Below are 15,940 nucleotides of genomic sequence, written 5' to 3' on the forward strand. Positions count from 1 at the left end.
CAATTATTGGTAAATATAAATAAATATATGTTATAAATGGCAGTCATAGCCTAATGGTAAGAGAATTGGGCTCGTGACCAGAATATCGGCGCTTCGATTCTCAGTACCGGCAGGAAACAACTGATGTGCCCTTGAGCAAGGCGCCTTCCCCCACTTGTTTCCCGGGTGCTGCGGTGATAGCTGCCCACTGCTCCGGGTGTAAGTGTGTTCATGACTTGCAGTGCGTGTGTTCACTATTTACTGGATGGGTTAAATGCAAAGGTCACATTTCGGGTATGGGTCACCATATCTGACAGATAGGTCACTTTCACGTGTATTTCACGTGTTTTTTTCATGTGTATATAAATACTAAATGAATATGCACAGTACCCAGACATCTACTATGCAAACACAAACTCTTATTCTAGTTGCGCTTAATCGTTTGACAGCCCTAAAGAAAACACATACACAGCTTTTTCATGCATGTATGTTTCTGCCAGTGGCTACTGGGATTTGAGCTCTAAGATAAACATTTTAGGGGTTCATCCACTCACCTGAATAGCTCCGATATTCTCCATCAGTTGTTCAGTGCTGGAGGCTCCCAGCAGCACACAGCTCACCCCCTCATTCCTCAGACACCACGCTAATGAAAGATTCAATTTTCATCTGTTAATATTAGACAGTAACTTGGTACTGGACTGTAACACATTTTTTAAAGCTCAACCTTGATAATGAGTTTTTGTTGAATCTAAAAGCAATTCATGGACTATACAGTATGTTACTTAAATATATACATTAAACAAAAGGAATAAAGACAGGTTGGTATATTGAAAAGTGATACCAGCTAGCATTTATGGGCATGAACTTACTGTTTTGCTATAAGGATGCAATATTGAATTCTTCCATTTGTAACTACCAGCACTCAGCGGTAAACTTATTTTAGTCTCTTACTTTAGTCTCCAACTATTTCATGCCCTTAGTTTAAATGCTGACTGCATTACTAAATCTCACAAGTTGAATATTTGTTTAACACCCAGCAACAAAGCATTCAACTTATTTCAGAGAGATGTATAGCATACATCACACAACAAGGACAACCACCATGTGCCCTAGTTTCTGTTTAATGTTTTCTGAAAATGCATTCGGTCCACAGTTATCAGTCAACACTAACCTACTGAACCCATACAACATCTCCTGCGGTTCCCCTGACCTTTACTGCTCTATTAAAAAAGGTTATGAGATGTATAAATATAATCCTGTAACTGGGTTGTTGTGTCAAGGCCGGCTAATGATGAATGTCTGAAAGTGTGAAACACAAAACCTAAAGCTATACTGTAGAAGTGCAGTAAATGTACCTACTGTGACACATTTGACTTCTTTATGCTATTTTCCCTTCAATGAACAAATTAGTAGCCTGTTGTTTATTTCTACATTTAAATGTTATATAGTTGACAAATATACCGTACATGAGTACTATGGTAATACATGGCAAAAATATAGCAAAATACACATATATATTGTAATATATTATTTAATATTATACATTTTTATTTAAAACATAAAATAGCAGAAGAGTATAGTATCTTCATTGTTAGTTTTTTCAAAATTTTTGCTGTAGGAAACATTTAGGACCCACCTACATTTCTGTGCCCTTAGGTTGATGAGGGGGCGCGTTTTACGTCAGACATATCAATCGAGCACAGAGTGCTGGACTAGCTATAGGCGAAGCTCTAACATCACAAGAACATTTTGTAGCTTGACAAAATGACACGTGCTTTTGAGTATTAAGCTTAGTAAATGTATTTATCTCCTTTTGGCAGGTTTGGGATTCCCAAAACAGTCTGACTTTGAGACTATTCCCACGTTTGGTTGATAGGAATGTTGTTTCAGGAACAGAAATCTTATAAGATTTAACAGACACAACACTGTCCAATGACAGACTTCCAAACTTTACAAACAGACAGGACAGAAGCTGGAGACAGGTCCAGGGACAGCCTGCCCTGAGCTCCAGGCAGGCAAACAGACAGACAGACAGAAAGAGAGAGAGCAGCAGAGCCCGGGCAGTATTACCGATGGCCAGCTGGGGCAGCGTGCAACCCAGCCGCTCCGCAATGGCCTGCAGCTCTTTCAGCTTCGCCTGCTGACGGCGGCCTTCCTCACTCAGGATCTTATCCTTCATCCACTGGTAGCCCTGTTTCAAACACATAGCACACCTGCTCAGAGCCTCGCGCCACTGGCCCGCTAAACCAAAGGAATAACCGGAGGGATATTTATTGTGTTTGTGAAGCAATGATGGAATGGATGAAATCTGCACACATGTTTTATGAGGGGGTGCTGAAGGGACAGTGGTGGGAAGGGTTCAGCTGGTTCGGCCAAAATATTTCTCAAACGTTGTACAAGCCATGAGACAATAATACTGTGGTAAATTAAGTGTAAATGCACAAAACCACTATCATTGCATCTATTTACCAGTTTAATTTGCTAACTGCTCAATGGCTGTGAATTAAACATAAGTCATACCTTGTGACAAATGTGTGTGCCACGGATATTTTGCTGAAGCAATTGGTTTTAAAAGTATTAACAAATAATACTATATACACATGGGTACAAACCTACTGCAGGGCCCTCAGCACCCCAGCTTCCTGTACCTGGCAATATGTATCCATATACAATCAAAAAATGGATGCATCAGAAGGCAATGGCTATGTGTAAAAAAATGTAGGGGGGAAACACATTACAGCAAATTAAAGGGATAGTTCACACAAAAATGAAAATTCTGTCATCATTTACTCACCCACATGCTGTTCCAAACCTGTATAAAATTATCTGTTCTGATAAACACAAAGGAAGATATTAGGAAGAATGTCGGTAACCAAACAGATCTCATCCCCCATTATTTTGAGTTTGGTCACTGACATTCTGCCAAGTATCTTCCTTTGTGTTCAGCAGAACAAAGACATTAACACAGGTTTGGAACCTGATGAGTGAATTTTCATTTTTGGGTGAACTATCCTTTTAAAAGACGGTGCAGCATGTGTAGAACCGAAGCACTTCACACACTCTACTATATTAACAAACATACATTTCCTTGATACAAAAGAAACTCAATGTTGAGATGAAGGATAAAGACAGCTGACACGGTCAATAATAAATACCAACATTGACAACTGCCAGGTATGTAAATAAGACTGTTGAGGTGTCACCAATGGAGAGAGATAGAAACAGGAGTCACACAGTACCTTGAGGGAGGCTCGAGAGTTTGGAGGCACACCGCTGTCATACTTCCCTGAGATGATCCCACAGGCCAGAGGAGACCAGGTCATGGCACCAACACCTGTGGCATAATCACACGAAATAGGCACTTCTCATATCTGGGGCTGCAGGTCATGATAACTTTGTTTCCCTTTCTGATGTTTTCTTTCCTTGACAAATTTCAGATGGTCTTGTACAATGACATTCTTTCTCAAAAGATGATGTACAGGCGATGAAAGCATCTTATGGACAGAGAGTCCTGTTTACAGCTTCTAGTTTAAACAGAATTGCTGTAACAACTTTTTACAAATACTTTTATTTTTCTATCATGGTGAAAAACTTCCATTGACTTCTACTTTTTCAATAAACATTTCCGATTACTTTACTAACAATGTTTGGTGAGGATAGTTTATTATGCTGTTAAAGGATGGATAACAGTGATTTATTTTGGCGAAAAATAAAACGGAGTGTCTATTGACACCGAGTACAAATAGCTGTAAGGTGTAAAGTCTGTAGACCGGGGTCCAAATCCACCTCTCGTTGAAAACACTTCTTAACCTTTTTTTCACAGATCACAAAGTCACAGATCATAAAGGATACAACGTTTCAATTAAATGCATAAGGTTTCGTAATCACCAAATATGGAGATACAAGGTTTCAGAAGGACAGCAGCAATATGACACGGAAAGCGGAAAAGAAAATATTTTGAAAAATATGTTTGTGGTTTTGTGTCTATAAAATTTAAGTCAATGTATAGTTAAGTGTTCTTTGGTTACCAACATTTTTCTAAATATCTTCTTTTGTGTTTTGATGAAGAAAGTCATAATGGTTTGGAATGACATGATGAAATCTTTTTTGGGGTGAAATATGTCTAAGGTGCTTCAAGTGTAAATTTAAGGCACTGCTGGTTTGCATTGGCACGCATGCGCACACACACATACACACCTATCTTATGGAAGAGTTCAGGCAACTGTACTTCCACCTTTTCTCTCTGGAACATGTGATATTCAGCTTGCTCACAGATGGGTGGGATCAGGTTAAACTGTCGTGCCACTGAGTACGCCTCCTGAGGAACATTAACACACATTCAGTCACTGAATGAGTCACTGAAGACAGACAATAATGCTAAAGTGGCAAAATAATTAATCATATTGTGCAATAAGTAATTTACAAGACCCACCATAATCTCCATTGAGCTCCAGCGGGAAGTTCCCCAGTACATTGCCATTCCCTGGTTGATGACATGGGTCATCGCCCGAACCGTCTCTGCCAATCAAACATTCACAGTCAGAATCTGGACAACAGATTTGCACACTGAGGGGATGTAGAACAAAGGTAAATACAGTCGGGTGAGAGAGAGGAAAACAGAGCGACTGGAATACACCTAGCCATTACAACCAAGGCCGAATATAAGATTAAAGTCCTGGAACTGGAGCAGAAGAAGATTTGAGACAGGCTTAGAGAAAGAAAGGCCATTTGTCTTATATTCCTTTTATGAAAGTGACAAGGCATTCAAATTGTTCCTGAAGGTTAAGCACCGGATGCAAAATAAATAAGTGTGTGACATTCCCACAAGGCTGCATTTCATTGACATTTCACAGAGCAGCAATTTTCCATGATCCAGCCTACATCCTACCACTATTATAACTGCTATCCAGAATTACACCTGTGTCTACATTGCCTATTATGAGAATGAAACCAGAAAAAAGAAGATTACCACAGCTGAATGTTAATAAATATTCATAAAAATACATATGCAATATACTGTATATAGAGTAAATGCTGCAGGGGAAAAGACGACATTCACAAACCTCTTAAATGTACTGTATATTTGTAGTTAGACTAATTTTAACCGGTACAAACAAATAAACAAGACCAAGTGTTTATACTGTATGTTAGCATATCTCTAAACAACCAATTTAGGTCTTTAAATTCTGTTGATTAGCTTCTGTCTTTTACTAGATTTGTGAACAACTCTGCAACGAAGAATTAGATAGATAAGTGAATGTTACATAAGACTGATAAACACAAAGCAAAGGACAAACACATGCAGAGAAAGGCCAGAGAACAGCTACAGGTTTCATCATTCCAATTTCACATGCAGGGATGCAGCCAATCATCTTGCAGAAAAACAAATACCTTCAAAATACAAACATAATGCTCTAACATTGTATGTGGTAAAACGGGTAATAACATGATTGTATATGTGACTATGTGTATTTATTTGTCTTAAAAAAATAAAGAAAATTGGAGGCCTAAATATTTCTGCTCAGCATCTACTGTACATGACAAGTGCATTTCTAAAGATGATTATGAAAAATGAGGATAAATGAAAAAGCATGACAGTCAAAAGAAGAAAGGAAAACAATAATCATGGCTCAGTAAGATGCGGTGGCCTTCTCCAAATTTCAATTGCAAGATGGACAGGACACTCAAAGGAATCATTTCGCATACCAGATTTAAGAGGAATTTCTGGAAACCTTCAGCATTTTATGGACATGGTCAGGATTCTCACACCAGGAAAAAGGGCAGGCTATCACAAATCAAAGCCATAAAATGCTAATCGGTGACAGGCGGTCAAAACTCTCACTGAGGGTACCATGTACCTTCTATGATGAATGTTCTTGATTTTGAAGTGTTAAATGGATCTCCTGGTGATAAACAAACAAACAAAAGACTGTGAAGAAGTGTACCAGCAAATGGAATGAAATCTCTAAGATGGGAAAGCAGGAGCTCTGGAACGGAGTGGATTCTGACGGTCTCAGTTTAAAGGGAACACGCTTAAAATAAAAAACTTTGGGGTGTGTGCACAATTCATGACCTCAGGCCCAGACTCTGACCATCAGTCCTGATGCAAAGCTCTCACAGCAGTACAACACAGTACCTTGACAGCTAACTTATCCCACAATTCCCTTCTCAAATGGCTTTAGCAGATACCAGTATGACAGAATGACCATGCCATAGTGCTGTAAATTTGCATGTAAAACCCAATTGTTTCATGTTTTACAGCATTTTTTATAAAAAAATTAAAGTAAGACCAGCATGCAGTCTTCCTTACTGTACCCAATATCTGCATAATGGATGCATTTGCTTTAATGCAAACTTGAATAATCATGTTACATCTCAATGTTCTGGGGAAGACAATCAGTTATCCTGTATGACTTTGATTGGTCAATTATTACCTTTGTAAAAAATGAATGGTGTGAAACATGTAAACCTACAGTATTGTGAGATTTTAGAGATAGGGAAAACCTAAACTCCATATACAGATAGCATAAGATACTACACTTATACTGTTTGATGGTCCAATGGTAAAATTCTAAGTTTTGAACGATCCCATGTTCAAAATGTAACCGTGCATTTTAGTAAATACAAGTGTGGTTTACTTTACAATTGTATCTGTTAAAATTGAGCATAACAATGAACAACACTACAGCATTTATTACGTATTAGTTTATGTTAATTTCAGCATTTTCTACACATAATTGTAAATATTAACCATGCACTAACATGAATAACTGTATTGACATTAACAAACATCAACAATAATTCACACATGCTGAAAAACTATATTGCTCATTGTTCGTTCATGTAAGTTAACGTATTTACTAATGTTAACAAATACAACCTTTTTGTAAAGTATTAATGCATATGTTTATCAGAACGGCAGTCCTGCTCTATAGAACGCTGAAGAGAACCTTTTTTGAGCATGTAAACTGTACGTGTACTTCATTAACTGGAATGTGTATTCAAACAAAAAGTGATGTATACAGACAATGTAATGTGTGCACCAACTGTTCAGTCCCAATTTAACCCCTGCTGAATATGCAATTCAATTCATGCTTCCGCTGTATGTTTATATATTTACGTATATGTATATACAAGTTATTAATGTGCTGACATCAGGTGTATGACAGGTCTTAGTTTCACGCAAAGCCGTTAAAGTGAGACAACCAAGTGCTGAAAGTCAAAAATACAAGCACACAGAAAAGTCAGCTACAATGCATTCCAGCACACACCTACCTTCCATCGGTGTGTTGGGGTCAGGTCTGTTAGCAAACACCACATCCACATACTCTAACTGTAGCCTTTCCAGAGACGCTCTTAGACCTAGACGGTCAGAAACAAGGTTTTACATGATTGTGTATAAATAATAAAAAACAGTTAAAGAGACAGAGGAGAAAGGGTTAAAACGTGACTTACCCTCTATTATGTGTTTCCGAGACAAGCCTCTCTCTGTTTCTGCTCTGAAACACACACAATAAAAAGAGTGATATTCAAACTAAATAAAATATACTTTAAGGTCCGCAGTAGTTCTTTAGGGGGTCTGCCAATTATTGCTTGCTTTTAAACCAATACATATTTAATGATGACCTCGTGTCAGATCTTGCCCGTGGCCTTTAATTTACTCTGAATGAAAGAGCAGCTCAGGAGGGGATGGGAGGGATTTAATCTGGATCACAGATTAGACAATCAGAGCTGTCTGTTGGTCTGAAGTGAGAGTCTGCAGGACGCCTTTACTGTATACCACACACACACATACACACACCTCAGTCACACACTTATGAAGCAGAGCATCATTAACCTTATTCCCCTGTTGCTCTCACTACAGAGAGTAAATTATAGATCATCATTAACCTCTTTCTAACACACACACATGCACGCAACACACACTTACTTTCCACCCCAGTATATTTTGGTAGTGATGACCAAACTGGAACGTCTGTGAATGACAGGAGATTTAAAAGCAGAACAAAGGCAAGGACATGCTAGACTTCACAATGATTGTTGGGTAAACAAACGTGTGAGTTTAGGATTCATGAAATGTCACTGTATTTACTCAGTTACAGTACACAACACAACATAACCTGAGCCATCAAATGATTTTACATTAAAAAGAATGCATGAATGATAGAACTTTGCATTAAATTAAATTTAGATTCATTTACTGTTGTTAAAGTGACGGTTCACCCAAAAATGAGTATTTTGTCATCATTTATTCACCCTCTTGTCATTTTGAACCTGTATGACTTTCTTTCTTCTGCAGAACACATAAGACGATATTTTGAAGAATGTTGTGAAACCGAACAGCGACGGCACCCGCTTGCATTGGTTTTGTGTCCATACAATAGAAGTGAATGGGTGCGGATGTGTTCAGTTACCAACTTTACAGGTTTGCAAAGAACAAGGGGGACTTAATTATGACAGAATTAAAATTTTTGGGTGAATTATTACTTTAAATTTAGAAAAATATTTATATTTCATTAAATAAAAGAACAAAATTTAAATCTGTTCTTACTGTAAGCTCAGTTTAGACCTTTTTATGCGCATAAAATAGTTTTTTTTGTATGTAAATCGCATTCACTGCAGAAAAGGATTTAAATTAAGGTCATTTGTTGAAAGATATTAATGTTAAAATCTCAAGAGACTTGTTTTGGACTGAAATCGCAGTCATTTCAGTACCATGCAGAACTTGAGGCCAAAATTGGACATCTTCCCCTGAGGAAAGATTTCGCTTCAGAGCTCGCACACAGCACAGTGAATCGTAGGATGAATAAAAGCTGATGTCCCCTTTATGTGCAAATTCCACATTAGTCATTCACAAACAAACAGAAGCTGCAAGGTACAGCAAGTTTCCTCCCACTGAGATGATGTAAGCATTTCTCCAAACACCTTACTAAGACAAAACTGCACACAAACATGGCATAACAATTTAAATCTGAGTTCTGGTCCCTTTACCTCCATCCTTTCTTCTTGATGATACTGCCGAGAACCATTTCAGCCCTGTTAAAAATAAACAGACTCAATTATCAGGGTACTATTTTAGCTAAATCGTCTAAAAGCAAGCTCTCCCTTCATTGGGGATTCCCTGTACTCAGCTCCTGGAGAAATAAGCTAGTGAAGCGTTGACTTCACAGGAACTCCCCTTGTAAATGGGTGAAAGCTGCATTTTTCCCCCTCCATTTTTTTAAGGGGAGAGCACCCTTATGACAGATGTTACATTTCTGCCCTCAGGACCGATTTGTTCTTCATGACTGGTTCGCCAAACTGCACTCAGAGCTCTGGGAAGGGGAGTCTTGCTGACAGCTTGTCACAAATGAAGCGCTGTTATGATGCATGCTCCAGATGGCAGCAGATGTCCTCAGACGTTCTTTCAGAATTTCATCAGAATCCCCCTTTTATCTAACAGATGATTGAAACTGCTGTTTGTGAGGATCGAAAGGTTACAGTGACTGTTGACAGAGGCGTGTATACGGGTGCGAGCGATAAGGGACAGATTGTTTATTCGTGATGATGTGTTTATTATTCTTCATGAGCTATCAACGCTCTGAACCGAAGCCTCACGGCCAGCTTGACTTGGCATCAAATGCTGATGGTAAATGCTGTACACGAACACAGAGGCACGATAAATGTGAGGTTATGTGCATTTATGATAAAATATCGTTATGGATCGTTGGGTGGATTTTCACTGAGTCAGGATATTCAACATGAACTTTATCAGCAATTCTCTGCTGTAACATTTCCACAGCATTGCAGAAAAACAGGCGCTGCTAAATTTACTACGAGACGGCAGTTTTGTGGCAATCCACCTTTCTGTGAAATCTGCTTGCAGACTACAAATTTGTCTTATGTGGTGTTTTAAATATAGGTATTGGTACAGTAAGTTACAGTAAATGTTTCATTGTCTGTCCCACATTAAAAAATCGAGAGTAAAATGTAATCACTGTTCTTGAATGATTCATTTATTGGCTGTGTAATATAAGCATCATATCAATATTTAACAACATTAATGCAGCATTACGCACATGCAGTGGTGTAGTCTTTTGGACCATTGGGAGATATGAAACATAAGGAAATCATGAAAGGCAAGCATTTAAACTACACTATTTCTCAGTGTTTTTGTAAGCCTGCCCCTAAAGCTACTGGCTTTTACAGAAAATGAGCTCGACAACGAGGCTAATGCTACGCTGTATACGGGGGTCCCCCTCCGTCGCAATAGCGTCCTGGGGTCGCATACTCTGTTCTCCTGTGTATTTTACTTACTGCTGATAGCTCACCCCCACTTTTTAAACCAATGCGTATCTTTAATAAAATCAGGATATTTGTTATTCTAAGGGGATTGTTGGCATATGAAATTCTATCTAGCTTACATCACAAACATTAGTTTGTGTGGTGAATCAATAAATGAGAGAAAGGGGGAGATAACTTATACTACACTGTGGGCTATATAATTGTTTTAGATGATAAGAGATGAGACGACCTGGCAAGCCGTGTGACAGTCAGGCTAGAGAAGACACTGCCTAAATTTCAATAATAGAAATCTAGTTGTTAGTGACGAGCATCAGTTTGATTTTAACCATTTGTTTCAATATGATTTACTGTAAGTCTTTGACATGGCCTTAGTCAGTCAAAATCCAACTATATCAAAATCCAAAGATTATACTTTCACAGGATATTTGTAACATTATGTTGGTTACATTATAGACGCAGATGGGGATGAATTGAACACACAGTACATTTCCAATTCTGTAAAAGACAAATGTGTGGTAAATAATAGTAATAGTTATAGACTTAATATACTGTAATACTTTTTAGCAGGGTGGGTTTATGTAGAAATGGTATATCACAAATAAATGACTTTATAGCATGGGTCTTCACGTGGATCACAAATGTGTACTGAAAATTGCCAGCTGATAAAACCTGTGCTTTGGGGGTTGTATACATACAGTATACCATCTAAGGCTAAATGTAACTCATAACTGGCACATAAGTCAGACGGTGATTAATAAAACCAGCAAGTCCCCCCAGCCGTCACTGGCTTTTGAAATCTAGCTTGCAATAAATCTTTCAGAATGCTCTTGATGACATATAGAGGCATACTCTATGCATTTGTGAGTGAGGTGGTGCTTATGGGTTGTCGACCTGGGACGAGTGAGTAGGCTGGGGGGGATCAGAGTATACTCACAGCACCACTGCGCACATGTTCATGCTGGCCATGCTTAACATGCCATTTTAAATCATACCATCTGTCTCTGTACACTGAAGACGCCTGTTGTAACATATCTTAAATGAATAGCATATTATCAACTCCCACAAAGAAAGCTGGAGTAAGATGATGCTCTATAAAATTGATCTTTTGTCTAGATCACGCTCCTTCTATTTTTACGAAAGCGATACTGTAGCGAGGATATTGATCTCAGAGATAAATACTCTCAGTGAAATACGTATTGAATGCATTCGCCTCCTATATGTCTAAGATGCAACCGTTCTATTTTCAAGCTATAACAAAAGGTCTTTGAAATTGATTATCTAGAATATATTTTCAACCTCTTTTCTGTCTTGCATTCTTTAAAAGTTTCAAGTCTGAGATGCTTTGAACAGTGGGAAATAGAACACAGCATTATAAAATGAAAAAGCAGTCTTTACAGTCCTACTTCGAAACCAATACTTAATACTAATACTACTAATCTTTCCATATGAGCCTATAGATCCCTCACTTTGAAATGATGGGATATGCAGATTAATGTACTCACTTCCCTGCCGCATACACTTCGGCCGTGTCAAACAGATTGATACCGTTTTCATACGCGAGCGTCATAAGCTGCTCAGCTACCTGAGGAGAGAGAGAGACAGTGATGGGTGAGATATAATAGAAGTGTAGACTTAACGGACAGCAGAATATAAACAAAAAATACTGCTGCAAAGCTGTTCATTGGCTGTGCTTTAAAGGCCCAGTGTTTGAAATTCAGCAGCATCTTGTGGTGAGGTTAAGAATGGCAACCAATAGCTCACTTCACCCCTCCCTTTCGGAGCACTACGGAGGCTGACACAGAACTAAGATGTTTTCACGTATTCGCTTCTTTGCCGAAGGAGAAACACTCTCTGTATGGTATTTGTCCATTAAGGGCTAATGTAAAAACAACATTGTTCATCTAAGGGGACCCACGTTGTACAGTTTGCAGATAAAAATAGCTCATTCTAGGTTATTCAGGAGGTTATCATAACGCTTCATTTTGCACACCTCTTAAGACATAGTTTTGTAAATGTTTTGCATTTCTGTTAATAGATCCTCCTTTGTATTATTTTATTATGCTGGCTGATACAAGAATTTGGACTCTACGGACACCTTAGCATTACACAAAAAATATTTATAGGATACTTGTTTTCTGCTTGGTATGAAACCTCAACATACAGTAGTGACCTCTATTAGGGGTTCCAACACATGTACAAAACATTGTACGGCCTAGCTCGTGTTAAAGCCTGTAACATAAAGTAGTAATCTGTGGGGTAGGACTGACATAGTTTGTTTATGCCTGAGACACCACAAAAGTCTGATGAGTGCATGCGCTCTTCACAAACTCTTCTTTTAAGAAAAAAGTTTTAAAACACTTTACTTAAAAAAGATTTGTATGAACCAAGAGTTCACTAAATCCCCACCTCATCTGGGATCTGTCCACCAAAGGTCACCCATGTGCCTGAGGAGAGAATGCACAAGTGGAGTCAGAGGCAGAGATTTCCGGTGTGGCTGATTTTAAAGTATTATATAACAGTACAACATTCTGTGAGTGATGCAACCCTTTACTTTTCATTGCTGCTCTGGGAATCTTACAGTAATTCAACTTTCTGATACAGTATAACGATAATACAAACATTGATCTGCATGGTTCACTCACCCAGCCCAAGGCATGATACCCGTAACCCTGATTTCCCAAGATTCCTGCAAGACAAAGAAAACGTATATAAAACACTACACATCACATTCAATAACTGTGTCAATGAAATGCAGGCATTTCTTCAAGTTACATTAGATTAGACCCAGTCTAAAAAGGAATGTGTATGCTCTGTGGTCAGAGCATTCATAAAAAAACATTAAACATTTATCTATGAATTAATGGCTTTTTTTGTACTGTACAGTATGACTGTACCCTCTGAGGTAATACTCTTCTTTGTAGCTTCCACTCACAGAAGAAAGATTGAATTCTAGCCTGGAGACAGCTCCACTATCTACAACCAGATGAACCAATCAGAGAGCCGTTTGGGCCTTTTATTCTGCATCCTATGAGTTTGAAAAAGAGCCATGGTTACAGTGCTTGGCAAGCACTACATGACTAGAAAGTCATGGACGCACACTGCCTTTATAATTCCCTCTATTTAGAGGATGAGGAGCAATTTATAATCAACCCTGACCGACATCGAATTAATATGTTGCTTTGTTTCTAAATAAATTCATGGGAAAACCTTAAAGAACAGCACAACAAAGTGAGAAGGTGGAAAAACATTTCCCAGAAATAACGGCCACAAATGTGTCCTTGAAAAAGATTTGCATGTACCGTTATTTACTGTGTACATAACTTGAGGACTAGTTGTGGATAACAAATCGAATGTATAGACTATGAGACGAAACAAAATAATTAAATTTCAAGTTTTCAACACAATGCTAAACATTACATAAATGGTTGTGATGGTGTACATATACATCTCCAATGTTGAGACTTGAAAAAAGTGCAATGCACATCACATGAATTAACAAACATTGATACCAAAGACAGTATGTACAACATTCATTGATTGATAATGTATAATAAACAGTCTGAAAGTCACGAAGTAAGCCAACAGGGTAATGAGATAACACATTTGAAAATTATATAAATATGTTGTTAAGATCTGAATACAGCTTATTTAGTAATATGCAGGTAAAGTGTATACATTACATGTAAACAGGCTGACAACGATGTCACCTCTAAGTGGCTTTGAACAATAACCGGGGAACTTATCTGCTTAAATCAAATTATCAGTGAGCACTGAGGCTCCGAAAACCAGTGATGAACTTTTAACTGGTGTGATGGTGGTAGAGTTACAGGAAGGGAGATCCACTGACCAGCCAGTGAAGGTGAACCGTACACCTGCTGAAAGTAATGTGGAGAGCCCATAATCCTTTTCTGATCTACAACAGTATGGTCAGTATAATTTTCTTCGCAAATGGTTTAATAACTCAAGAGTGTATTATAACACTGCCAGTAGTGCAGCAAATCTAGAACAGCCCATCAGTATAAAAAATGTTGCATGCACTGCAAGCAAATGATCATAAAGATGTCGTAGGGTCTTTAAATTGATTCAGCACCTCTCTAGCAGTGGTGATGGTCTGAGGCAACAGAAAACAAATGCGGTGAAATATAAGACTAATTCGTGTATAAACCACAAATTTTATAGTAAAAATGAAAAACAAATATTGCAGATATATTTTTGATGAAAACCCTAGCAATGTAACATTGGCTGTTCACAAAGGTGGTTCAGCGGCTGCAACCAGAGAACAGACAGATATAAGAGTCAAGCACATCTTTACCCTTCTTTAATTATGGAACGCAGCAAACTGCTAAGAGAATCTGCATTGGAGAAAATCCATGTTTATGGTAAAATCCATGTTTATGGTAAAAACACTGAAATAAAAGTGTTTGATTTTACACTCAAAACACTTTTACTTTGTCACAAAAGGGACAAACCCTGCTGCTGGGTTAAATGAATGTTTAATTTGACCCAACTTAGGGTTAAACCAACCCAACAAACTCTAGGTAAAAACAACCAAACAAACTGTGGGTTAAAGCAACCCAACAAACTGTAGGTTAAATTAAAACCCAACGATTGCGCCTTTTCGACCCAGTGCTGGGTTGAAAATAACCAAGCATTTTACAGTGTATTTATGCAAAAGTATTAGTCGGTCATTGTTTGTGCAATAGGATGATGACTAAATATACGCTGTAAAATACAAATATTTTCAACACAGCATTGGGTCACAAAGGGAAAATCCCAACTGTTGGGTTAAAATTGAACATATGCTCGGTTGTTTTAGCATATTGGTGGATCAAATATAAACATTGTCTGAGTAAATTAATTTAAAGTGATATTAAAGTGAAAATTCTGTCATCAATTACTCAATCTCTTGTCACGTCAAAGCTGTATGATTTTCTTTCTTCTCCAGAACAAAATATAAGATATTTTGAAGAATGTTGTTAACTGGCCCAATTTGCTTGCATTTGTGTCCATACAGAAGTAAATGGGTGCCAGCGCTGTTCAGCTACCAACTTTCCAAATTTCCATCACTTTCACCCATGGCTGCATTTGTCCCTTTTTGACCCAACGCAGGGTGACAAAAAAATAACCCACTGTAACTATATTTAGTGTGACCTCCCTATATATGTCACCCAATTGCATCAATTATTTTGATAGAGATCATGCCACTGTGTAACAGTCACTGGCATGTTGAACACAGTTTTAACTGCTTTCAACTGGTCTCCAGGCTGACTTCTCTACACGAGTCCACCCTGACAGTCTGAGACTCCAGCAAAGATTTCTTCAATAGGGTTGGCCATGCTTAGTGAGGATTTTTAGGTCCTTTAAAAAGCAATTACCTTTAAAGTTATATAGTTATTGATTCACGGCCGTGAGCTACCTTAAAGTGCACCAATTATAAAACTTCTCTCCCACAAACCTTTTACCCTTAATTGCATTCAGATTCTCTATGTAATGTGATGTGTAATGTAATTAAAGGTTATCGCAATAAACATCTTGCCTTCGCGTCCAGTTATCTTTTAGATAAATCAGTGGCGCATTGTCCGCACTGACGGTATTGCGCTTAACTTAGCTTAAGCTGGTTTGCTGAGGGGTTTTGGCCACTTACTGGTCAGACTGAGAGAATAGGGAGACTAGTTTA

The 15,940-nt window shown here is 38.1% G+C and overlaps 1 protein-coding gene across 1 annotated transcript in view; it reads right to left on the reverse strand.

Moving 5' to 3' along the window:
• Positions 1-15,940, reverse strand: part of kcnab2b (potassium voltage-gated channel subfamily A regulatory beta subunit 2b) — a gene marked incomplete at its 5' end in the record, with an annotated part of 34,982 nt that overhangs the window by 3,441 nt on the left and 15,601 nt on the right. The window contains 13 exons of the mRNA XM_079478276.1: positions 534-622; positions 2,050-2,170; positions 3,219-3,313; positions 4,177-4,297; positions 4,412-4,497; positions 5,838-5,882; positions 7,255-7,341; positions 7,435-7,478; positions 7,910-7,954; positions 8,971-9,015; positions 11,766-11,845; positions 12,670-12,707; positions 12,906-12,949. Of these exons, the coding sequence (XP_079334402.1) occupies positions 534-622; positions 2,050-2,170; positions 3,219-3,313; positions 4,177-4,297; positions 4,412-4,497; positions 5,838-5,882; positions 7,255-7,341; positions 7,435-7,478; positions 7,910-7,954; positions 8,971-9,015; positions 11,766-11,845; positions 12,670-12,707; positions 12,906-12,949 (940 nt within the window). The remainder of the gene's footprint in view (positions 1-533; positions 623-2,049; positions 2,171-3,218; positions 3,314-4,176; positions 4,298-4,411; positions 4,498-5,837; positions 5,883-7,254; positions 7,342-7,434; positions 7,479-7,909; positions 7,955-8,970; positions 9,016-11,765; positions 11,846-12,669; positions 12,708-12,905; positions 12,950-15,940) is intronic.

This window comes from Barbatula barbatula, assembly GCF_947034865.1.
Source record: "Barbatula barbatula genome assembly, chromosome: 17".
Lineage (NCBI taxonomy): Eukaryota > Metazoa > Chordata > Actinopteri > Cypriniformes > Nemacheilidae > Barbatula > Barbatula barbatula.